General features: G+C 37.5%; 1 protein-coding gene across 1 annotated transcript in view; it reads left to right on the top strand.

Moving 5' to 3' along the window:
• The window catches only part of MMP15 (matrix metallopeptidase 15), an 826,700-nt gene that overhangs the window by 668,641 nt on the left and 130,235 nt on the right, over positions 1 to 27,824 (top strand). The window contains exon 5 of the mRNA XM_044081528.1: positions 17,534 to 17,695. Coding sequence (XP_043937463.1) covers positions 17,534 to 17,695 — 162 coding nt within the window. The remainder of the gene's footprint in view (positions 1 to 17,533; positions 17,696 to 27,824) is intronic.

Below are 27,824 nucleotides of genomic sequence, written 5' to 3'. Positions count from 1 at the left end.
TGAAGTTGGCAAATTAATATTCATATAAAGAAATGGTAGGTACCCCACGACAATCGAAGCAAACCTCTTAAAGTCAGTTAAAAATGTACTTCTTTATTCCAACAAAAAAGTAAGCGCTTTCGTGTCTCCAAGGACGCTTCATCAGACTTTAAAACAGTTACAAAAAATTCAAAATCCCTTTAAATACCATTTTCTTTTTGGCATAAGCCAATAAGGAGGCTAATAAAAATCACATGATAAGCACTCTTGTAAAATTTCCTACTAAACTAATGCTTTTCATAACCAACCTAGAAAATATATATAAAAAACATATATATATAAAAAGTATATATATAGAACAACATATGAAAAAACATATGAAAAGACATATAAAAACATCTTTATAATCCAACAATAGCATGTACATATGTATATATATAAATAAATGTGTTTGTTCCTATATTTACCCTATGTAGTTCCTAGAATTTGTAATTAGTTACATAAGAACATCAATAACTAGGCTAGATGTTAAACATCATATGCTTCATATACACTTATGCTGATATATCACTGGAAAAAATGTATTCCTATACTTCCAAAAATGTTGTTGTACTTCTTAAAAATGTGTTTACGCCTCTGAAAGTTAGTGCTTCAAGGGTCGCTCTAGCAGGAAAGGCTTCAATGAGACCCTATCATTCAGGCCATGTCTTTTGTCAGCCTGTAACCTAATTATCCACTTCCCTTCCTCTTTTTCCGTGTAATTGCCTATGTTTCCTAATCTTTCTGTGGCATGTATAAGTTCTAAAACCAAAAACTTAAAACTATGTGTTGTATCATTCCATAGGACATGTTTAGCTAAAGCATTACCTTCATTTTCTCTACTAATTGTATAAACATGTTCCCTTATTCTTTCTCTAAGTGTCCTATTTGTCTTTCCAACATAGAAACCACTGCATTTCTGGCATATGGCTAAATATACCACATTCCTGGATCTGCAGTCAGCATAATGGTTAATTTCATATTTAACATGTGTGTCCGGATGTTCAAAAACATTTTTATTCAATATGAAATTGCACTGATTACAGTTATGACAAGCAAAAGTTCCTTTCCTAGAGGAAAGTGGTCCCTTCTTAACATTATGTTCATAGCATAGCATCCTTTTCAGTGAGCTCCCATTCAGGTCAGGCTCTTGTATTGAATAGTTTGTAACATTAGTCTGGTGTGCAACTGTACTTGCAGTCCCCGCCTCAGTTCCTGATTGAAAGACAATCCCAGGAACCGATTTGGGGAAAGTGTTAATGGTAGCTGAAAGATCGTCGACTTTTTTAGTCAGTGTTAAAACAACATTGACCAAATGCCGCAAATCAAACGTTGTAGAGTCGTTTTCCTGTGAAGACAATGCATCCTGTGTAGCTAAAGGCTCGGTCGCCATGCAGACAGACATAGAAAGAAGTATTTATTTACTTCACACATTAATTGTTTAGTAATGTAATAACGTATTTTATTTAAAAAGTTAATTATTATGCAGTGAGTACATTGCTGTTGTTTAATTTTAAGTTTAAGAATTTCTAGTATTTTAGTATTTAATTAGGTTCTTGTGGTCGCTGATCATTAGGTCTTGCTGCATATTTACATTTTTACCCACACAGTATACACACTATCACATCTTCTTATATGCATTATGTATATAGATGTTTTAGTTTAATATTTTACCAATTCAGTATTTAAATGATCTAGAGTTTCAAGTAGAATTTTTTTAGAAAATCTTATTAGTGTAAATTACGATAGAGAATTTATGAATTTTCCATTTTTAATGATGAAGTGATTCTTTGTATTTTTTATGTTCATCATTTTATATTATCACACTATCATTTTTAAACTTTAGTTGCATAATGTTTATTGATTTACCTTTAATGGATTCTTTTATGTGACTATTAGTTTATGTATTTAAAGCAGGATGTGAGGTAAAGGGGCTGTCTAAGGAAGATTTATTCACTGAAATAAGTCAAAAGCGCTTATTTTTATTGTCTTGTTGAGTGTAATTAAACTTTTTGGTTAAACAAATTGCCTTTGTGGACTTGTGTGTCTCAGAGCCAGCAGATTTGAGTACTAGATGGGTAGCCAGTTGGCTCACAGAGAGAACACATTCTATCAAAATTGGTGACTCCACCTCCACCAGTATACCTGTCACTAGTGGAGTACCACAGGGGTCTGTGCTGGGTCCCTTACTGTTTGTTCATAGGTTGGTACTAGGCTATCGGCCCTAGGGCCTATACAAGCCTAGCCATAACAATTCCCTGGATATTTCTTCACACAATATTTACTTCCCTGGACCCCTGTCTAGCAGGGTGACTGACATGATCCCCGGGGTGAATTTCCTGTCTCCCATCTGGTCATCAAGGTTATTTTGAAGAGGGCCAAGGAGGCGCTGTGCTTGACATGTATGGGCAGTCTATTCCAGAGTATGAGGAGTCTCTGGGTCAGGAACTTATCCCTCCAGCATGCTTTGTTTATTGTGATGACAAGGTTTAGATCCCTGGAGCGTGTGGCTCTTAGGGATTGGGATTTCTTTGTGACGCATGTCCAACAGCTCAGGGTTTGACATGGCCTTGTATGTTAAGCAGAGATCACCTCAGAGTAGACGATATGACACAGAGTATAGCTGGAGGTTTTTTAGACGGTCAGCATATGGCATCTACTTTAGGCCTGTGATTCTTTTAGTGAGGTATTTCTGCGGCCTTTCCAGCTGTTGCAAATGTCTTGTGAGGTACATACCAAACTATAATGGGTCTAATGCGGGATGAGCACAGTGGGACAATGACCTCCTTTTTTCTGGATGAAAAGCCCTTAGTGATGAGGTGTGCCACATAGAAGGATTTCCTGACTGTTGTGGTGATATGGTTATCGAAGGTGAGACCACTGTCCACTTATGTCCCTAAGTCTCTCATCACACTTTTGATGTTTAGTGTACTGCCACCTATGTGGTAATTTATGGGTACGTGTTTTTTTCCAAAGGGGATAACTATACATTTCTTGGCATTAAGCTTGAGCCCATGGCTCTGGCACCAGATATCCGTTTCTGTAAGGCCATTTTGTAGAATATCCACATCATTTGGTGATTCAGTAATGGCTACCAGTTTGCAGTCATCTGTGAACTTTGTTAGCCAGAGTCCCTTAGTGTTGGCCTGAACTTCGGAGAAGTACATAACTATTGGATACCTTGTGTATGTCTTTGGAATCTTTGGCAATTTTATTTTCGTAACTAGCTTTTGAGGATTTTTGAGGGATCTTACTGAGGCTGATGAGCGAGTTTTTTGCATCCTGGGATTTTCCTCTTTTCTGCAACAGTTTATTCATTCTGTTGTATAGTTTGTTTGTCATCTATTTTTTAGAAGTCCAGGCCAAAGTAGATGGACTTTGGCTCACCAAGTTCTCTGATGATTGCAAACTGGGAACAATCATTGAGTCCCCCAACAATGTCAACATATTACAGGAAGGGCTATCACAAACAAATGATTGGTGCCAAAGCCATGGTCTAAACCTAAATGCAAAAATTAATTATTATTCCCTTTGGCAAAATGGAATTCCCTACAAATTACAATATTGACAACACCCCCCTGAGTTCCAACCCAGTGCTGCGGACCTGGGAACATAGGTTGATAGCAATCTGAACTTTGACCACCCAGTTTCCACAGTGGTAAGGAAAACCTTCTATGTAGTGCACCTCATATGCAAGGCATAGCATCCAGGTCAAGGGATGTTATAACCTCTCTGTACTCAACCCTCATCAGACCACTAATAGAATATAATGCACCCTTTTGCATGTACCTCACCAGACACCTGCAGGAGCTGGAAAGACTTCAGAGGTTTCTCACTAAGAAAATACAAGGATTCCAAACCATGACCTACACGGACAGGATGAAAGTCCTGTCACTTTACTCTGTATCTTATAGACTGCTGAGAGGTGACTTGTGCCTGGCCTGTATGGCAATCTCCAACCCTGCCTTAATGGAAATGCTGCATATCCACAAGTCAAATGCACAAGAGTCACTCGCTCTAGGGATCTCAACCTAGCTTGTGACATTAACAGAACATGCTGGAGAGACACTTATGTCTCCAAAAGACTGCTAGTTCTCTGGAATAGACGTCCTATTGATGAAAAACAGAGCTCCTCACTGACCCTATTCAAATGCAGCCTAGATAATTGGATGAGGGACTGCAAATTCGCCCCAGATGTGGCACGCATGTCCCTCATGTACAGGCGTAGCTGGTGTTGATGACAGATCCGCTCTGTTCATAAATTCATTCTGCAGACTGCCCAAAAAATCAAATGGGAATACTTGGAATTAACATGGCTAGGCTTATAAAAGCTGTACGGACACTTGCCTAGTAACCTCCTGTGAACCTTTGAACCTATTTTTTAGTATGTTTGGACTTGCATGGTGAATTCTCACACTTCTTATAGGGAAAAGTTTATTCCACCACCCCCCCCGTCTTCCTAGGCATCCATAGGCAGTTAGATTAAACCTGGGTCACTAGTGTCACAGCGGGGTACACTGTTGCTATGCCAGCAGCCTGACTACTCCATGATGTAGTCAATTCCATCACTGCAGCAGGTCCTGGAAGGAGTATTGTAGATTTCATTGTGTAGTGATTCAAAACTATCAGGTTAAAAAGAAATCGGATGAAACCATTCTTTTTTGACTGTTGATCTAGTCAGTTCAGATGGCCACCATCCCATTTGTTTCAGAAGATCAGATGTTTTGGCAACAGTTTCACTCTCTTACCTTTTACATGGATTGTTCTTCAACTGATGTATGCTTTAAAATCTCCTTATTCATGGCTTCCAGTAGCCTTCTATTCTTGTTTTCTTCCTGGTGTAGAATTAATATTTTACATCTGTTGTCCATCAGCACTCGACATTTTACATTTGGTATTCTGTTATTCCATTTCACATTTTAAAGAGCAATCTGATCCCAAAGACATTGCTTATATCCTGTGAACAAATTATTTTCAAAATTCTAACCACACACCGTCCCCTCAACCCCTATTCCTCATCACATCCCCATCCCCCTGAAGTCACTCTTGATCAAGTCCTTTCAGCACTATCCAAAATTGAAAATACCAGTTCTTGTGTCCGGACAATATCCCTAGATGTCAGCTGAAAAGTGCCAGATCACGCCTAGGAAAATGCCTCCATCAATTCTCCAGCTGGAGTTTCCCCACTGGTTACATTTCCAAGGTAGGAAGATATTGTGTTGCACTTCTATAAAGGGGATTCATCTGTTGACCTTGGGAATTACTTGCCTTGTAGTGTCACTAACATTATTTGCAAAAGAAGAGATCATATAATATCTAAACTAATATGACATATATGACATTGTATTCCTGGATGCACACCAGTTCACCTTTATAAAAGACAGATATTGCTTGCTTAACTTTGATGACTTCTTGAAAGAGAAAGGGTTATCAAGGCCATGAATTAAAAGTATACAGTCCATACTGCCTACATATATCTTATGAAAGCCATTGACACTATCCCTCAGGCTGGGATCATTGATAAACTCTCCCAACTCTGCATTAGTTCATACATAGTTAGCTTAATACCTAACTGGCTGTATGACACAAAACTGTAATGTTAAGGTCAGGAGTGCTTTCTTCAGAGAGAGAAAAAATTCACCAGTGGTGTCCCTCAGGGCTCTGGATTGGGCCCCTGTTCTTTGGCATATACTTGTCTGATATGAAAGATGATACTGTGGCTAACCATGGTTACTTGCAGATGAGGATGGTTATCAAATCCCATTTTTTGCTCAAATTGTCCATCAAATGCTGGACCAAACAAATGCCTGGTGTGTTAATTATGGGCTTATCCTCAGTGCCAAGAAATGCAGTATAGTTTTCTTTAATAAATTCAGCATCATTTCCTCAGGCCATATAGAAAATGTTATCTGAAATTTGGGTAGTGATGTTGATGACAGATTCTCCTTTGACTACCATAGGTTTACAGGGAAGTATTAAGATTAGCTCTCCTTGCGGACCAGTTTTAAGCCTAGCTAGTTTCCCTTTTGGTGTTTGAATTAATCTATACCATTTGGTGTCAGATTGGCCTTGCCCATCCCATGGTTGATAGTATTATCCCTGGTGAGAAAATCATATCATAGATAATTTGAAGGGGCACATTTATGGGATAAAGCATTTAAGAGCTGCCCCTGTTCTTTAGTAGTACAGTGAACAGTCCTGTGGTACAATTTTCTATTACCATCCATAGAGCCAAGCTGTCCTTGAATGTGGACAGGGATGAGCTTTGTTTTTTGTGGCTGGGCAGTCCATTCCAGAGCAGTGGTATCCTCTGCATGATATACCTGTCCCTCCAAGCTGTTCTGTTGATGTTGCAGAAGAGGTTTAGATGTTTAAAACAAGTATTTCTAATGCCATTTGTTTTGCTGGTGTGCAGTAAATCCTTCAGTAATGGGAAGAGTATGCTTTATATGCCAGACAGAAGTCACCTCTTAGCAATCTGTAGGATACTGATTATAGTGACAGGGCTTTGAGTCAGTCCATGCAGGACATGTTCTTTAGCTTTGTATCCTTTTAGTAAGGTATCTGTATGGCCAGGATTTAAGTGAGCTGTGTAATGTTTAACTGACAGTGATTGGGTAGATTATAAGTGATGTATAATGTTTGCAATTAAAATTATTTCAGTATGGTTTGTGATGTATAATGCTTGCAACTAAGATTATGTTTTCGTTTGTATAAATGTATGAATGCCTATGTTGTAAGTGATAGTTTAATAACGATGTTTCTTGTTTAAAAAAAGGTATCTCTGTGAGCATTGCAGTTGTTGCATGTGTCTGGACAGATACATGCTAAAGAGGGCATTATGTTAAATGACTAGCCTAGTGAGGGCTACATAAAGTGAGGGCAGTGGTATCTGTAGATCTAGACACATTCTTTGTTTAGAAACTGTGCAGTACAAAAGGACTTTCTTACAACAATGGACATATGTTGGTTAAATGTTAGGTTGCTATTCCATAAGTTCTGAACAGCTGGGTCAGATTCTTAGGGGTGTATTTTCATTGTGGTAATTCTATGGGGGGATGACTTCCCAAAGGCTGCAGTAATGCATTTTTTGCACTAAGTTTTGTCTGTAATTTTTGCAACAGTTATTTATTTAGGACAAGCCTTACAGTGGGATTGCTAAGTTATTTAGGATTCGATGACTCCTTCTAGCATGCAGTCATCTGCAAACTTAGTCAGCCAGAGCTGTTTAATATTGGCTTTTACTTCAGAAAAGCAGTTGCCAAACAGGTGATGTCCCAGCACAGAACCCTGGGGGACTCCACTGGTGACTGGTCTCTTTGTAGAAGTGACTTCCCCTGTTTTCATTTTCTGCATCCTATCTGTGAGTCACTTGGCAATCCAGTGGCTGACATAGGGGTTTAGTCCCAGTTTATTTAGCTTTTCTACTATGCCTGAGTGGAGAAATTTGTCAAAAGCTTTGGCCAGGTCGAGGTATGTGGTGAATACCATATTACCTTCATTCATTGCTTTGGTGACCTTTTCAAAGAAAAAATTCATCAGGTTGAGTAAGCATGATCTGCACTTGATGAATCCAAACTGATGTGGGTCTAGTGTTTGGAGGTTCTCCATGTCTAAATCTAAGTCTGTATCTAAAGCGGGTGTAGCTTTTTCTCGGTATGTTGAGAATGTGGATTATAGATTTTTCCAAAGAACAAACATGCAAACCTGCTGTTCTAGGACTAAAGTTCAGTACCAATGTATTGCTTTATGAAAGTGCTCACTGTTAAAATTGATTACTATAATGTACATATTGGGCTAAACAGTTCAGATAGTTAAGTTATGGAAATGTGCGTTCAACAAAACATGCCTTTGCTTCTTCTTCTTCTTTTTCTTTTGGCTTTTCCCAGTTAGGGGTTGCCACAGCAGATCACCTGTCCGCTCATGATTGGCAGTGGAGTTTTACAGTGTCAAGTTGCCAGCCCGGCGCCCAACCTTCCACAGAAGACACACACATGCACACACTCACACCTAGGGCCAATTTAGAGTGTCCAATCCACCTACAGCATGTCTTTGGGATGTGAGAGGAAACCGGAGCACCTGGAGGAAACTCACACGACCACAGGGAGGACATGCAGACTCCACACAGAAGGCACCCCAGCCGAGAATTGAACCAGAGAACTTCTTGCTGTGAGGCAGCAACGCTAACCGCTGCACCACCGTGGCCGCCCATGCCTTTGCTTGTTAATATGTGCTATTTCATGTTGTTCTTTGTAGAAGCTTTGAAGTATGTTTAAAATAGCAGTTTATACCAGTTGTTTGATGTCATATCCCACACAACAACCAAATTAAAACAATCCTTGCTTCTGGTAGTCTTCATTATAGCTAAACCCATATTTTCATATATAACTTCCTTTGGCCATGGTATGGACACTCATTGTCAGCAGCTAGCATTTTATAGGAGGAGTTGTCCAGTAAAAGTTAATCGTGACTCCCTTCATTAAGTGTTTAAACTGCTAAAATGTTTTGGTGGTGCAATGTGCCTAATAATATGTGCATCTCTGTTTAGTTTTATCAGTATTTATAGTTAGTATAGTTAGCAGACAAAAAGAAAGTGATGCATTTAATTTTATGTTTCAGTGCTAAAGCTCTTTAAATATGTTTGATAGTATATTTGTAGAATGCATATTAAACTTGTGTAAGGCTATTACATGACTTCAGAATACATATTAAACTTGTGTAAAGTTACTACATGACTGCAGAATACATATTAAATGTGTGTAAGGTTATTATATGACTGCGGAATACATATTAAACTTGTGTAAGGTTATTACATGACTGCGGAATACATATTAAACTTGTGTAAAGTTATTACATGACTGCAGAATACATATTAAACTTGTGTAAGGTTATTACATGACTGCAGGATACATATTAAACTTGTGTAAGATTATTACATATTAAAGTTGTGTAAGGTTACTACATGACTGCAGAATACATATTAAAGGTGTGTAAGGTTAGTACATGACTGCAGAATACATATTAAAGTTGTGTAAGTTTACTACATGACTGCAGAATGCATATTAAAGTTGTATAAGATTACTACATGACTGCAGAATACATATTAAATGTGTGTAAGGTTATTACATGACTGCAGGATACATATTAAAATTGTGTAAGGTTAGTACATGACTGCAGAATACATATTAAATGAGTGTAAGGTTATTACATGACTGCAGAATACATATTAAAGTTGTGTACGGCTATTACATGACTGCAGAATACATATTAAACTTGTGTAAGGTTAGTCCATGACTGCAGAATACATATTAAATGTGTGTAAAGTTATTACATGATTTCACACGTGATGTATTCAGTATTTACCAAATGTAGTATGCCTAGTGCAGTACATATTAAAGCATATGCTATTGTAATGTTGCTGTATTTTAACTTTGCATTGCCAGCAGCACTGTTTTGCCCAAAAGACATAGAACATGTTGCTGTACGAGGATATCTTTCTCCTCAATACACATTACCATTGGCATTGTTTGGGGAATGCATATTAAAGCATATTGTAAGATCAGACACTGTAATGAATGTATCCATTTTTTTATATTTAGTAGTCCAATGCACACTTAACTGCTTTGTGCAGTAAGTACTAAGTTACTCCACAATGAAATATTACTGCAGTTTTCTAACTTTCCACTGCCAGTAGCATATGTTTCAGTAGCATAGTAGCAAACATGTTGCCATATTCTAATATATTTTGCAGAGTACACACTAACTAACTCTGTTTTGCCCAGTACATGGTAAAGCACACTAAATTCAAAAAGATATTCAAAATCAATATCTGACAATAGAGCTCTCACATTTTGCTCTGCATGTATTTATATTTAAAATAATATACAGCATTATTAAATGTGTGCCAAGTTTAAAGCTAAGCACTGCGGTGTTGACTTAAAAAAGAAGGACTTCTAAATGTAGTGGAAACATTTTGTTTTCTATTTTAACTCGAAATATTTATTTTTACTTCATGTTGATGCAAACTAACATTCACTTTTTAAAATGATTCCAGAAGCAATGTTTCAGTTCATAATATTAAGTCTAAAAAACATCCACACACATTTTCTTTGAGAAAAAAGATGGCAGCAACTTCAACTACAGAGTATAAAACATTCCACCACATTAATATTAATGGTACATTCATTAAAACTGTATTTTGCTATTGCTGCTTATCACAACTCTACATGACATATCCATTAGCATTATCACTATTCAGAGATCTGTTAATGTTTTAAGTTGCTACTGCAACTGTAAAGCAGTGTCACTTTTTTTAGTGCAGCTGTCAGCTTCAGTAGCACTTCTTTGTGTGGAAAGGTCTAGTTAGAGTCTGATTAATTTGCATACTTCATACAAGTAACTTGACTAGAGCAATGTGTTGGTTGCTAATGTGCAGAAGCCAACACAAAATGTAGTATCATTACCAAGCAAAAAATATGGAGGAAGTTTGGCTTTGTAGCCTTTTCATGTTTCCTGTAACTTCCATAGCTTGCACTGAACATTTTAAATTGTTTTCAGTATTTCAGCAGAAATAATTTATACTTCTAAATGGAATGTCCAGTTGGGCAGTGTCTGTTTTTACTGGAAACCTAGCATTACTGTGTTATTTTATAGGAATTAAAGTTGTTTTACTGACATAAGATTATAGGCAACGCGTCTATATTACCCGATCGAATGTTTAGGTTAGTGAATACCTAAATGTCGAACTGGTAGTAGCGAAAAATTAAAACAGCGAACAGACGATTTAACGTAGGGAATGAATTCCCTTGGCCGCAAAAAAAAAAAAATTTAAACCAAAATGAAGTGGGAAGGGGGCTTTGCCTGCCACACACCCCTTCGATGTAGAGGGCTGTGCCCCCCACACACCCCTAACTAAATTTACCAACTCCGAGATCACTATAGTGGGGAAAAGGGCAAAATCCCCATAATGGCCAAGGGAATTATTTCCCTGCATTAAATCTGCCATTTGTGTTTTTTTGCTTTCGCTATTACCAGATCGACATTTAGGTATTCGCTAACCTAAACGTTCGATCAGGTAATAGGAACCCTAAGCCACAACTGAACAAGAAACCTTTTTTTCATATAAAAAGGGTTACAGCATAATAAAACACCTCAGTAGCCTCACAGCTTGAATCAAGAAGTGTCTTATTTTTGAAGCTAAAATACAAGAGAATATAGGAAAAAATCAAGTACAGCATGCAACTCCTCTATTTGGAAACATCGTTTTCTTCTATTTTTTGCCAAAAATGTTTGTCCAAGTTTATATTTTTGAGTTTCCTCATAACCTTGTCTCTAGTATTGTAAGGCGTTCAGGCATAAGCTGATGTCTTTCTTTCTGTGAAGAACAGTACAAGTTAGATGTAGTAATGGAGCTTTTGCAAGAAATCCATCAGCATTTTTAGCTAGTAATTGAATCATACTAAGACATTATATGCATCTCCCCCCAGATGTCCTACAGTAACCAAAGTTACATTTGCTCTAGCGAGTGGTAGATTTAATGTACTTTCATGAATTCTGTCTCTCCACAATACCTTTGGTAATACCTGCTCATACTGGAGCTTGTATGTGATATTCTTTTCCCATGTCATACTCAGTGTTTAAAGTATTCATTGCTATATTCCTGTCTGATGGGGTTATAGCAAAGATAATGCAATCATGATACTATACAGTCATTTGTATTTAAAAAATAAAAGGGGCTCTTTTACAGGGTCTGTATTAGAACATCAAAGTATTACTACATTGAATGTTCTAATATCGAACCATTTCATTCGAAACATTGAACACTCAGAACAGCAAATTTTTTCCCAGGGAGAAAATTAGATGTTCCAACAAAGATACACACAATACAAGCACACCAAAATACATAATCCACACACATACACTTTACAAAACCCTAAACTAAACCATACATACACTACTAGCTATCCACTTACCTTAACCCCACCCTAACCCTAAGGTCTGTAACTACTGCACACTCACCTTACCCGCTCCCTAACCCTAAAGTCCCTATCGCACACTCACCTTACCTGCTCCCTAACCCTAAAGTCCTTATTGCATACTCACCTTACCCACTCCCTAACCCTAAAGTCCCTATCGCACACTCACCTTACCCGCTCCCTAACCCTAAGGTCCCTATCTCACACTCACCTTAACCCAGTCCGTAACCTTTGCTCCACAGTCGAGGAAATAGTAAATGTGCAGAAACTGCCCACCGAATACTTTCCCTAGGAAAGTATTCGATATTCTACAGCTTCGCTATTTTCAGCTTTCGTTGCAAAGGGTTCGATATTAGTACATTTGAAGTAGCAATACTTTGATGTACTAATATAGACCCCTTTTACACACCTGTATGTTCTTTCACAGTTGTTGACACTGTGTAAGTCTTGGGTATGTTTTTTTTTGGCTCAGAAAGTAGCTAAATTTATAATTGTTGCCTGTCCATTCTTCTGGACTATCTAGAAAATCAAATTTATGTGTAGTAGTGCAGAATTAATTTGTTTTTGAAAACGTACTGTTCTGTTTGGCTGCCAGCTTCTAATAAATACTTCATACAGACATTGTCTGCACATCCCTGGTATCATCACAGTGGTCCTGGGAGTGGTGTGACATATCACTGTGAACTCTATATTAGCCACTCAGGTCTGTCCTCTAATTAGTCCTGAATTTGGTGAGTGTTGCTGAAGCCTGCAGACTTTAAAGAATGACTGAGCCTTCTTATTACCAGCTTTTGCATTAATGACAGAGAACAGACAGATTGGGTCTGTTAAAGCAACCACACTGAGCATAAAGCAGGTTGGTAAAGTACAGTGTAGAAGATCCAGCCATTTCTGTTAGAGTAGGTCAAGCAAGTCAAATAGTTACAGATATGGACTGGTCTGAGCATGTTTCCTCAGCACTTAAGGTTCAAGGTTATAAAATAAGCTTTAAAGTATAAAACATTTTTGTTTTTGTGTAATCATCTCACTAAGATTACTAACATAACTTACATTTTAAATATATGCGCAGAGGGCTTTATGTATGAGGAGATGCCACTTTAAGAAAAGTTGAAATGAGAGAGACATTTTTGTGTATGATCTTTTGTTTATTTTTAAGAAGTTTAGTTACTGCGTTGCCATTTTCCGCTGATTTTCCCAAAATGGAAGAGGTTCTGCACATTTTATAACAGAAAAAGAAAAGAAAAATATTTTCTTCTAAAAGAATTAAATTACCTGTTTCCTAGTATTCATGAATTCCTTTTCCCAGTCTGTAGCATATTATTTTTTTCTAAAAAGTAGGCTAAATCCTGGGGAAAACTCACACATAAGTTCACAGGTGTTTACTAGGCTATTGGCCACAAGGGACTTTTTAAGTCTAGCCATGCATTCCAAAAATATGAAAAGTTTTGGTACCCTTGATAAGTGTAAGCAGAGGCCTGGGAGATGAACCATTTACAGGCTCCCTGTGCCCATCGGAGACGCAGGTGCCAAACCAGGGATGAATTTCCTATTCCTCATCCACTTGTCCAAGTTACACTTGAATTGTGTTAGAAAGCAACTCTGCTTCACGTGGATGAGGAGCCTGTTCCAGAGAAAGGGTAGTCTCTGGGATAAATATTGTCTCTCCAGCAGGTCATGTTTATATCACAGGCAAACATTAAGTCTTTGGAATGGGTAATTCTAGTGCTATTTGTCTTGCAGACATTCAGGAGGTTCATTAGGTGGGGGTGACAATGATATGCATGCCAGGCATAGATCTCCCCTCAACAGCCTGTAGGAGACAGACTACAGGGATAGGGCTTTGAGGCAATCTGCATAGGACATGTTACTTATGCCTTGTATTCCTCTAGTGAGGAATCTGTGGAATTCCATTTTCTGTATATGCCTGGTTAGGTACATACCAAAGGGGTGTTGTACTTAATGATAGGTCTGATGAATTCCGAATACAGTGGAACAGTGACCTCCTTAGACTTAGATGCCATATCTTTGTTTGTAAGTTGCACAACATAGAATGATTTCCTCACTACTGTAGACACACAATGGTCTATGTGTGTCCCCAAGTCCCCCGACTACTGGGTCAACTCTTAGGGATGTGTTATCATCATGGTAGTTACCAGAGGTGGATGTCTTCATAAATGATACTACTATGCATTTTTTGGCATTTAGTTTTAGTCCACTCCTTTGACACAATTTATTTATTGATGTCCGTTCTTCCTGGACAACATTTGTGTCAATGGGAGATTCTATGACTACTTTTAATTTGCAATCATCTGCAAATTTGGTCAGCCAGAAGTCCTTGACATTGGTCTTGAATTCAGAGAAGTAAATGCCAAAAAGGAGCAGTTCCAGGATGGATCTCTGAGGGACTCTACTTGTGACTGGCCTCTTTGTAGAGGTGGACTTCCCAATTCTAACTTGCTGGGTTCTGTCTATGAGCCAGATGGCTGTCCACCAGATGACATAAAGGTTTATACCTAATGTCTTGAGTTTATCAACAATTTCCGAGTGGGGTATTGTGTCAGATGACTCGGTCAAGTCAAGGAAGCAGTGTGAAAAGTTTTGTCCTCATCCATTGCTTTGGTGACCTTCTCAAAAATATCCACCAGGTTGAGTAGGCATGACTTGAGGTTTCCTTTGTCATTATTGATCATTTCCATGCTAAATCTTTTCATGGCTTTGCATACAAGACTAGTGAGACTTATGAGTTTATAGTTTCCAAGGTCTGTAGATGGCCCCCCTTTATGTAAAGGGATGGCTGCTGCTGTTCTGCATTCATGAGGCATGAAGCCTGTTTGGAGAATGCAGTTAAATAGCAATTCCAGAGGGCTTGATAGGTCAGATTTCATGCTATTTAGAAGGCATCGTGGGATATTGTCTGGGCCCACTGATGCAGTGTTCTTGGTCTCAGAGAGAGCATTGAGGACCTGTTCCCTAGTGACAGTAGGGGAGTTATATTTGATGGCATTTCCTGAGGGGAGGTTGGGGGGGAGAAGTGTAAAGTTAGTGCTGAATTTTGTCAGCCGATAGGTTTGCTATATCTTCTTGCTCTTTTTAATTTCTCCAAGTCTTTTGAGTTTCTAATACCATGATGGGAATGGACCCCATTCCTAACTCAAAGTATGATTAAAGTTCATGAAATTAGTATTGTTTCAGTCTTTGATGTTAGCCAGAAGTGCTGTTCGCAGCACCCTCAAAGTGCCCAGTATTGACTCCTCCTGCAATTCATACAGGGTTACATTTATCGGTTACACATCTAAGTATGATTATAAATTCTTTTTTATAAGACCCGTTGCTCCTACTACTATTGTTAGTACCCTTGCTCAGTATAAGTGGCTCCATTAACAATGAGATCTGCTCACAATTGTGTATTGCGATATAGCTAAAGAATGCCTCATGATTGTCATTGGCCTGGGAGACCAAATTTACCTCAAATTTGGCTTTGGTAGACTTTATTTGTCCTCTGAGTTGTTTGTTTAGTTTGATGAGAGTGCTTTTATCCTGCTGCATGCTACACCGCCTGAGTTTTGCCATGATTTTCTTACTTCTGTTATACAGCCTATTGATGTTATGATTCCACCAGGATGGCTTGTTTTTTGAATTAGTTCTGTCCTTCTTATTGGTGGGTACAACTGCCTCTATGCAGCTATTAACATGCTTGTATGTAGGGTTTCTGTGAACAGTTCCATGTAGGCAGTAGTGTTTTCAGGGTTTATGAGGCTTGAAATTTTGCCAGGTTATCATTTAATAGTAGGAAGTTATCCTTAGAGTAGTTCCTAAAGGTTCCAGGGTTATCTGGGGTTCCAGGTTTTATTTTTGCTTCAAAGGAGTCCATTTTGTGGTCTGACCTTACCAAAGAAGACATTAGAACTAAGGGGTGTGCACTGTCCCATATTAGTGAGGATCAAATCTTGTATGTTTGCACCCCTGGTTGGCATTTTAACAATCGGGTCCAGAAAGTTTGTGTTTATAAAATCAGGAATCTCTACTCCTGCATGGTTGGAGTCGTATACGATCCCCAGTTAATAGTGGAGTAATTAAAGGTGCCCATGAATATGATATTGGGTTGGATAGTGAGTGTTTCTAATAAGTTTAAATGTATGTTATGAATTTCCTGGGTCATAGAGGAGGACCTATAGCTTGCAAGGAAGTGGTATGGGATTTTGCCTAGGGTAATTTGAACTTGGATAAGCTCAAGTGCATTGTCTTGTTTGATCAGCCTTGAAGTATATTTATTTTTGATGTAAAGATACCTCCACCCCTGTGAGTGTCATAGCTGGTCTAAGTGTGTGGAAGGCATTATAGCCTTGCACTGTCAGTGTTCTCTCCATGGCTTTAAAACATGTCTCAGTGACCGCACAGTAGTCAGTATTCTCTAGTGTGCTGAGAGCTTGCAGGGAGTGGAGTTTATTGTTTAAACTCCTAGCACTGAGCAGTAACACCTTTAAATTTTCTTGGTTTTGATTGGGTGTGTCAGACGTACTTTCAATTTGGCATTGTATAAAAAAGGCACTAAGGGGGAGGGCAGTGTTTAGCTAATATTCGAAAGCCTAGAGGGCTGGCAAAGCAGTATGGTCTGTTGACCATCTCCTTCCATGCTGACAAGTATTGCATCCCTTTAGAATGACACCAGATACTAAGCCAAGTACTTTAGTCAGTCATCATCTGTTCAGATTGTGGCATCATCCTTGGAGAAGGTAACATGCTGCTCGGTGCTAGTATCCTAACAGCCTGGGACACATGTTCTGAGAGCTCCATGATGTCTCTCTTTATATAGTCTTGGAGATACTCGGGTCATTTACACCCACATGGACTATGACTGAGTCATACTGGTACTTGTGGTCCAGTGACCTGAGTGCATGTGTAATGTGGGAGATTCTGGCCCCTGATAAGCAGCTGACCATGACTTTCTCCTTACTCAGTCTGGTGAGAGGGACATCTGTGTGTCTCATACTGGAGTTTCCAATGACCAGAACATTGGATTGTTTGGTGGCTTAATGCATCTCTCACATACCATATTAGTTTGTTTGAGAATTACCTGGTTGTCAATAAACATGAGGCAGTTTCTACATTGCTTCAGGATGCCCATATCCACCAAGCTGGTGGCAACAGGCCCTTTTTATTGATTAGATGGTTGTGGTGAGAATGTAAAGTAATGTCAGGAATATCTGGCTTGCAACTCTGCGGGCAATGCTAGTCACTGCAAAATAGTTGCCGTGTGTGCAACTAGGTATTGGTGACATTTCAAGGGTGCTTTTACAGGAAAAATTTCAACTCTTGGTATTGGAAAAGCATACATTGTTACATAATTGTTTTATAATTTGGTTACATTAAACTTCTATTTTTGATTTTGACAACCCTTTAGTTAAGCTACTGACTTTTTCTTTTTTCATATTTAATACCTAAAGAGAAGCAGCAGGAAGGAATTGTATGAAAAGCTGAGAGTTCAGCAACTAAGGCTTTTACAACAGCATCTATTTTAACATTTTTTTATTGTTTTGCAGGTAATGACTTGTTCCTAGTTGCCGTTCATGAACTGGGGCATGCCCTAGGACTGGAGCATTCCAATAACCCCTCCGCCATTATGGCTCCCTTCTATCAGTGGATGGAAACTGAGAACTTTGAGCTTCCAGAGGATGACCGCCGTGGAGTCCAGCAGATTTATGGTAAGTTGAAAAAAATCCTTTTTTCTTCTGCAGAAAAGAGCAGAGGTGGAAGTGTTTTTAAATGTATTTATTGTTTTATCTCTTTTCCTTGACTTGAAACCCTCTTGTCCCTGCTTTTTTTTCTCTCAGCATGTAGTTAGCATCCAGCTGAGTTATATAATTGCTTCTGTCTTTGTTCATGTGTTATGTTTCAGTCATTAACCACTATTATCATCATTTATGTATTTATTTTTATTTATTTTACATTTGTTAACCGGGCTAGTCCAACTGGATATATTTCCATTTTCAGTGGAGGCCCGGGGAGAAAAGCTCCAGTAGTAACACAGAGATAATATAACACTTAAATATATCAAGTACAAATTATACAAAGAAAGTATGTTAAAAATACTTAGTAATGAGTATTAATGAGAGGAAAAACTGACATTAATGTCCTTTAGTCATACAGAATAAGCTAGTCACTATGCAGAAAGGATATCGGAGGTAAGATACAGCTGCTGTCATACACTCTGTTCTACATCCTCCCATCATCATCATCATCATCATCATCACCATCCTGTGTATCCTGCATGCAGACTCCTCTCTCCTTGGCATCTCTTCTTTTCTCTATATAGTGGACTTGACGTTCTGTCTCCTTGTTAACTCATCTTTTCTCCATATAGTGGACTTGACCTCCTATCTCTTTGGTAGCTCTTCCTTACCTCATATCATAGGTTCGCGCTTGTCCCTCCTTGGTATGTCTTTCTTACTCCCACTTAGCATCATTTTTTTAATATTTGTACTAGTAGAAGCCATTCATTATATTACTGTAAGTTAATGACATAAAACTCTTATTGGAAAAAGAGTTGATGCAAGTTATTTCCTACAGAAATGCGATCCGATTTTCCATATTTGTGCTTGATTGTGATATTGTTGTAAGCATGGTCTAAAGTGATGCAGTTGTAGCTTTTTGAATACATCAGTTAATACTGCTGTTCCACGGTGTTTGGTTCTTTGGACTGGTTACTGGTTGCAGTGCCTTCTCTGTGGAGTTTGCATGTCCTGCATGTGTCCAGTGGGTTCGGGTCAACCAGCTTTATTATATACAGACACATCAGGATTGAGGCTTAGTAACTTAAACTTAAATAAACTTATAAACAGACTGCCTACTGCTAACACTCTGGCTGGTCTCTCAAAAAGGCACTGCTGCCTGCACGTGCTCTCTATTTATATGCACATGCCCTCACTTTGAAATGCTTCGTAAAGTTACAAGATACACTCTGTTCTACATCCTCCCTCTTTGAGAAATAAGTCATACACTGAAAATGACAACATTCATTGACATGCAATTCTACAGAAATGATCCTTTGATATGCAGTTATACAGAGCTAATTCTTTGACATGCAATCATACAGAACTAAATACAAATAAAACAATCATGTCCAGGTTGTTGTGTATTTTACACTAGGTCTAGAAATACGACCTGATCATGTGACATAAAAATTAGAACTGGGTCTAGCAACAGGAACTGTCTTTAATGAATGTTCAACTTCAGGGACATCATCAGGAATGGGAATAGGTACTGAGACATGTCCTTCAACAGGAACAATGTCTGGGTTGCTCTGAGATCCAAAGTCTGTATCCTGTGATATTGATTCAGACACCGGAAGAAGATGCTTGCGATTACTCCTGTATTCTATACCCTCAGATTCCACTAAGTAGGATCTTAGCTCGGCACATATACCTCTCACTTGACCAATTCGATCAAAACCTTTTGCCATTTGCATCCTCACTCACTCTCCTTCTCTCAATGGACAAAGAAATCTGCTCCTTTTATCATAGCTAGACTTCTGAAAGGAACGCTTTTTAAATAGTTGGGCTTTGATTGCTCTGGTGTTTTTAGCATTAAACCAACAGATTGGAACTGATAGGCAAGGTTGTTCTAGTTTGCCTAGATAGACGTTACTGAGCAGGTGAGCCAAGTAAGTTTTCAAAGGGGAAATTTCTGAGATTAAGCAAATTCAAGAAGATATCGGTATTGTCAAGTTTTGACCTGTGTAGTAATTGCTTTGCACTTTGTACTTCATGCTCAGTCAAGCTGTTTGACTGGGGTTATTCCAGACTGCTAGAAATATGGATAAAGTCCCACTCTTTTGCAAATTTCTGAAATAACTCACTGGTAAACTGGGCACCGTTGTCAGAAATAACTTTGTGTGGACTACCATAGACTGAGAAGTGATGTTTCAACTTATTAGTAACAGTAACTGGACATTAGGTTAGATAGCAAACCTATCTCAGATCAGTTTGAGTAAGAGTCTACCAACACTAAGTAATGTTGACTGTTCCACTCAAATATGTCAGTGGCTACTGTTGATCAAGGTAGTTCAGGAATCTGGCTTAGCTGAAGTGGCTCCTTTTGCAAATGTGGCTTAGTACTATTGAATGTTCAACAAGATGAAAGTACTTTATCAATGTCTTTCAACAGAGAAGGCCAAAATATTAGTCCTCTTGCCCTTCTTTTGGTAGCTTTGGAACCTGGGTGGCCACGATGCAAAATCTGGATGTAGTCATGTTGTAAGGAAGTAGGAACAATAACTTTAGAGCCTTCGAAAATGATACCATCTTCCATCAAGATCTCATCTCTGTAAGGAAAATAAGGTTGCACTTCTGTTGGTACACAAGATTGCTTTGACAGCCATCCAACATTGATGAAGTGGTTGAGCTTTTGCAAAACTGGATCAGTCTTTGCATGATCTCTTAGCTCATCAAGACTTGTGGTAGAAAAATTATGCACCTCTGCATCAAGCTTTTCTTTGGTATTTCTGGTTGATCTGGATAAGGTATCAGCTAGAGAAAGAAGTTTGCCTTTTGTATAGAGAATTTTGAAGTTGTACTATTGTAGTCTGAGCATCATTCTTTCTAGTCTTGCTGGAGCTCTTTGAATAGGCTTCTTTAAAATAGTGACAAGAGGCCGATGATTGGTCTTGATCTGAATAGCTCGGCCATAAATATAATCTTGGCACTTCAAACATGCTAATACATTTGCCAAAAGTTCCTTCTCAATTTGAGTATACTGCATCTCAGTTTGGGTAAGAGTTCTAGACGCATAGGCTACTGGTCTGCCATCTTGAAGAATAACTGCACCAAGACTGAACTTTGAAGCATCATAGGAAAGAATTACTAGTTTGTGGACATCATAGTATCTCAACGTAGGTGGACTGGCAGTTTTCTGTTTCAGGTCATCAAATGCTCACTGATGTTGTTCTGACCATGACCAGGTAACATTTTTGCATGCCAGCTCTCTTACAGGCACTGATAATTCACTGAAGTTTGGTATAAACTTGCTCAAATGGTTAACCATAGCAAGGAAATGCTGTAAGGCTTGGACATTGTTTGGAGCAGGCATCTCAAGAATGGCTGTTTGGAAGGATCTGGTTATAAGCCTGTACTGGTAAGTAAATGACCTACATAAGTAACTTCTGGTAGCCTGAAGTTACATTTCAGAGGATTGAGCTTTAAATTCATTTCATGCGCTATGTCCAGAACTTTCCTGAGGTTTCTGTCATGCTCTACATCACCACTGTCTCCAACTAGTAAATTATCCACTTTTTATAGCACATGGATAACCTGAAAAAATTTGCTCCATTGCACACTGAAAGACTTCACTGGCAGAATTTATTCCAAAAGGCATTCTGAGAAATCTATATCTACCAAATGGGGTACTGAATGTAGTCAGTAATGAAGATTTGTGATCAAGCATTACTTGCCAAAATGAACTCTTTGCACCTAAGACAGAAAAAGCAGTGGCATTTGCAGAAGGGTAGCAACCTCCTCCACTGTATGCATAGGATGGTGGGGCCTCTTTAATGCTTTAAGTGTCTTGGGTCAATACATATTCTTATTTCATCTGAGCTTTTCTTATGAGCAACTACAATGAAAGATACCCATTCAGTTAGCTCTGTGACAGGACAAATTACACCTTGTTACACCATTATGTTTAACTTGATCTTGACTTTGTCTGGCATAGCTATCAGAACTTTTCTCACTTGTCTGACCACTGGACTGACCTCTGGGTCTAATTTCATGGAGTACACAACTGGAAGTTTACCTAGCTTGTCTTCGAAAACATCAGCATACTGTGAGAAAATAGCATTGGTGAAACTGGAACTAGGACATGTACTTACATGATAGACTTCTTTGGTAAAAGAAAGCAGTTTCATTCTTAAACTGTCTCTGAGACATAGTAATGACTGCGCAGGTCTTCTGACTACATAAAATTGCAAGCTGTAACTGTTCCCAGCTGAATAGTATGAAAGCACTACAGAGCCTTTGGTTTTAATCTCTTCACCTCCATAAACAGCAATTGGCCAAATTAAGTTGTTCACCAGCTCTTTCTCTAGCAAATGTTTCTGCACTTTGAACCAGTGTCTATTTTGAGCTCCGTGGGTTTACCATTGATCAGGACAGTACAAAACACTTAAGTTCATGGGTGTTTACTAGGCCAGTCACCACAAGGGCCTTTTTAAGCTTAGCCACGCATCCCAAATGTCTGTGCTGTACTGAGCATGTTCGTTTTACTGAGCTAGTCTTAGAACTTGCTGGAAAGTTACGGGTTCTCCCTGGAAATCCTGCAGGGGCTGCAGCTGCCATGTGCTTAGGCCTGTTTCTGCTACACACATGCTGCATGCTGTCTAAGTTTGCTCTAAAGGCTGCTGAACCCATGCTCTTATCACTTACAAGCAAATTTGTGTGCCTTTCTGTAAGTTTAAGCACTCAGGGTCCTCCTTTGATTCGGCTTGTACAACAATATGGAGGTTTTTCCCTTCTTCTGCATATACTTTTGGTGCATACACAAATGAACATTGTCTTTCAGTGGCTTTTGACCCTCCTAAGTTAAGCAAAATAAATGCCCTTGTATGTGCGTCTTTATTAGAGAAACCTGCTTGTATGAAAATATGGTATTCCTGCTCAAACACTGTCTAATTCTCTGCAATAATATGATCAAACAAGTAGACTGGGTCTGCAAAATGCCTCTGCCATATCAACACACAGTAATAAGACCCTTGGAATTGTGTACAAATATACACACATATATGCCAGAAATTTATACCAAAACCTGTAATTATATCCAATAGCACAATAGACTCTTCGAATTAACTGTAGTTTGCAAAATAAGTCTCTGTAGCACAAGAACACTTTGAAACCAATATACTTTGGAAAACCACTCCTTAACAGTTTAAAAAGCACTTTGAAATTACTGCACTTTGTGAATGAACTGTACACGGCACAAGAAACTTCTCAAAATGGCTGCAGTTTGTGAAATAACTGCACAGTGTGAAAAACACTTTGAAATGACAGCAGTCCGAGAATAAAATGTACACCGCACAAGAAAGTTTTTGAAATGACTGTATTCTGACTGCACTTTGCAAAATAACTATACTTTGCACACAGTAAACTCTTCAAAATAATTGTACTGTAGTAAAGCACACACTGCAAACACTGCACATTCTGAGATACGTCGGACAACTCTAGTTATACTTTAAATAGCTTTGGTCATTGTGAAGTAGTAGCTCATGTCAAAACATGGTCATTTACAAAAACATGCAGTCGAATTGCTTGTTTTGCCCTTTTATTTTATTTGTTATGTCCATCTGACCTCTTATTATACTTGTTATACTTTCCAGGTGCTTGTTTTACTTTAAACATGCTCATTATGCAAATCGGAATTAACTCTGAACACCCTCATAAGTATTTCTGATAATTCTATCAAATATCATGGTTTCAAATATTTCATTTAATCAATAATGTATTTTGTGCCTTTTATTTGATTAATAATGTGTCTTGTGCTACTCATTTGATTAATAATGCATTTTGTGCTTTGTGAATGCTTCGTATTGTTTTCTTTACAAAATAAATCATTTATACGAGTTTTGGTTCCTTGAAATTTGTTTTCAGCCTGTTTTAATCATTTGAGCACTGTATCAACCAACCTGCTCAATGTGCCTTCACCGTTAACTCTGCACCTCATGACTTAAACAAGTTGCACTCTCTGTCCAGGTTCTGACACCATGCCGCTCATCCGGTCAGGATAAAACAGATGAACAGTTGTGGGTTCAGTTCAAGCAGCTTTATTGTATACAAACGCATCAGGATTGAAGCTTTGTAACTTAAACTTAAATAAATTTATAAACAGACTGTCTACTGCACTCACACATGTTAACAATGTTCTCTCAAAATGGCACTGCTGCCTACACATGCTGTCTATTTATGTGCAAGTGCCCTCACTTTGAAATGCTTTCTAAAGTTACAACACATGCTGTGTTCTACACTACTCTCCTCTTGTGTGTGTGTGTGTGTGTGTGTGTGTGTGTGTGTGTGTGTGTGTGTGTGTGTGTGTGTGTGTATATGAGGGCTACCATCACTGTCTTGGGAACATCAAACTCATGTCCTTGGTCTTGGCCTATCTGGTGTCATGCCCCTTTTGCATGGTTTTGATCTGGTAACTAAAACCATAACACCCTCCATTCAGGATGAGCAAGCCAGAGTGTGGACCTCTCATTCCATCCTTCCCTGTTTGGCATTTACGTGACAGTGTGGGCCTCTCACATCCACCCTTCCCTGCTCCATCCTTCCCTGCTTGGATTTTACATGACAGTGTAGGCCTCTCATCTCACCGTTCCCTACTTGGATTTTACATGACAGTGTGGACCTCTCACTCCATCCTTCCCTACTTGGATTTTACATGTCAGTGTAGGCCTCTCATCTCACCGTTCCCTACTTGGATTTTACATGACAGTGTGGACCTCTCACTCCATCCTTCACTACTTGGTTTTTACATGATAGTTTAGGCCTCTCATCTCACTCTTCCCTTTTGGATTTTACAAGACAGTGTAGGCCTCTCACTCTATCTTTTCCTGCTTGGATTTTACATGTCAGTGTATGCCTCTAATCTCACCGTTCCCTACTTAGATTTTACAAGCCAGTGTGGACCTCTCACTTCCAACCTTTCTTACTTGGATTTTTCATCTCTTGACATGTTTCAACCTCTGGTCATGTGGGTCATAGTAAGGACTTTATCTCTGTCTACTCTACAGAGCTGGGCTACTCTGCAGGATTAGCTTCTCTGTCTTGCATCCACTGTATGTTGGGATAAGCTTGACTGTCTTGCAGCCATGAACTGGATAAAGTGTACATTAGGAAATAAATGAATAGATCAATGTATCTGATATTTTTATAAGTATGTTGTGTAGATAATGTGTCTATACAACACTGCTTATTTCTGGTGCCCTCTCCCCTAGGACTTCTTTGGAAATTGCCCATGAAAGTTGAAATTTTGCCATTAACAAATACAAATAAAATAAATATATGTATTTTGTAACATAGTCACCATTAAATGCTCACACAACACAGAATACTGAGAACCAAAGTGGAAGCGGTACTATAAAGGCTGTCTTCCAAAATCACCACACCTCCAATAATTCCACCAAATGTTGCAAGGCTCAAAACACTTGTCGTTTCACCAATGGCGTATAAAATACTTTTATTAACAAATCCACTTGAAAAAATCAATAAAAAACTAGAATTGCTGAATGTTGTACAGAAACCAAAAAAGGGATTTAGCGCTTTCGTCTCCCACTGGAGACCTCATCAGAATCAATGCTTAAAACGATTTAAACTCCTTATATAATACCCATAGTTCCATTAATGGAATAACTGAATAATTGTTAATTCAAATTAATTAAGTATGATTAAGTAAAATTAAACATGTATTCCTATTTTGTAATATTCGTCTATGAATTGAAAAACAACAATACCATAGACACATATAAACGTATACATTCTGCAATAAAAATAAAAATGTTGTGCACGTATATACTCAGTACAACTAATTAATAATATAAGATATTAAACATATCTTGACATATAAACATGCTTACATACCAGTGTAAGTCAAGTAAAATAAATTGAATAAATAGTTTAAGAATTTTAAGAATGGTGTATATCAAACTGAATGGGGCTGGTTTGCTACTAAAACATTCTAAAAATCCTCATATTCGAAGTAATACTTCATCCTATCAATATATTAATGTATTATATACTTCAATCTATTAAAAATACTGTTCTTCCCACATGTATTCACTTATAACTCATGTGCTTGGAAAAGTGTGTACCTAAAAGTACAAAGGATGTGCAGTAAAGATGTTGTAAAAAACCTTTAAACATTTTATTTATTTATTATTTATATTTATAACACTCTGTGTATATATTTTTATTTAAATTTAAAAACTAGATGTACATATGTGTTACATAAATAAATTATATATGTATATATTATTATTAAAAAATCAATACAAATGGTATGGAGGTTGAAAATATTATGTAAATATCATAAATGTCATAAAATATCATAAAAAATATGTAAATATCATAACTATTATAAATATTATGAATATTATAAATTCCAATAAATACTGTTAAAAACCACAGGAGGGTTATTAAGTATTCTAAAAACTTGTAAACCATAATAAATAAACTCACTGCAGCAATGTATCTAAATAGGTATTAAGTGTTAAAATACCAGTGGTATATTAAAAAACTTGTTACTAAAACCATTACTAAAATGTTGTCTGAAAAAATACACACCTGTTGTTGTAATAATTATTATAATTGTTATAAAAGGAAGAAAATATTGGATTTGATATTAGTATTATTATTATTAATATTATTATTATTGTCTCATGGGGTCTTCAGCTAATATCTTGAGGGCAGGTGTAATGGAGACGTGGTCATTCAACCCTTTACCAAAACAGGCATCCATTTTCAATTGCCAAATCATTTCCCTGTATTCTAATCTTGTCTCCCAATCACCACCCCTTTCCCGTTGTTCCACTTCTTCCAACACCCAAAATTTAAAATCTGCTTGTTGGCATGTTATTGAATGTCTGTACAATGCATTGTTCACATCCTTTTTATTAATATCTCTCATATGTTCATATATTCTCCTCCTTAAATGTCTAACTGTTTTACCTACATAAAATGCCCAACAGTATTTACAAAATGCTAAATAAATCACGTCATGTCTGCAATGAATGAACACTGGGAACATTCAGGTGTGGGAGATGTTCCCAGTGTTCATTCATTGCAGACATGAAAAGTGTGTGGATCCCGAGTTTAGGGATGACCCTGAAATCTAAGAAATATAGTAGTTGCTATACCAAAGGGGTGATTTATTTAGCATTTTGTAAATACTGTTGGGCATTTTATGTAGGTAAAACAGTTAGACATTTAAGGAGGAGAGTATATGAACATATGAGAGATATTAATAAAAAGGATGTGAACAATGCATTGTACAGACATTCAATAACATGCCAACAAGCAGATTTTAAATTTTGGGTGTTGGAAGAAGTGGAACAACGGGAAAGGGGTGGTGATTGGGAGACAAGATTAGAATACAGGGAAATGATTTGGCAATTGAAAATGGATGCCTGTTTTGGTAAAGAGTTGAATGACCACGTCTCCATTACACCTGCCCCCAAGATATTAGCTGAAGACCCCAAGAGACACTAATAATAATAATAATATTAATAATAATAATACTAATATCAAATCCAATATTTTCTTCCTTTTATAACAATTATAATAATTATTACAACAACAGGTGTGTATATTTTCAGACAACATTTTAGTAGTGGTTTTAGTAACAAGTTTTTTTAATATACCACTGGTAATTTAACACTTAATACCTATTTAGATACATTGCCGCAGTGAGTTTATTTATTATGGTTTACAAGTTTTTAGAATACTTAATAACTCTCATGTGGTTTTTAACAGTATTTATTGGAATTTATAATATTCATAATATTTATAATATTTATAATAGTTATGATATTTACATAATTTTAATGATATTTTATGACATTTATGATATTTATATAATATTTTCAACCTCCATACCATTTGTATTGATTTTTTAATAATAATATATACATATATAATTTATTTATGTAACACATATGTACATCAAGTTTTTAAATTTAAATAAAAATATATACACAGAGTGTTATAAATATAAATAATAAATAAATAAAATGTTTAAAGGTTTTTTACAACATCTTTACTGCACATCCTTTGTACTTTTAGGTACACACTTTTC

The sequence above is a fragment of the Protopterus annectens genome, chromosome 8.part0, assembly GCF_019279795.1.
Source record: "Protopterus annectens isolate FY-2018-M chromosome 8.part0, PAN1.0, whole genome shotgun sequence".
Lineage (NCBI taxonomy): Eukaryota > Metazoa > Chordata > Ceratodontiformes > Protopteridae > Protopterus > Protopterus annectens.
Note: the sequence above shows the minus strand (reverse complement) of the source record. Positions and strands in the feature narration are given on the sequence as shown.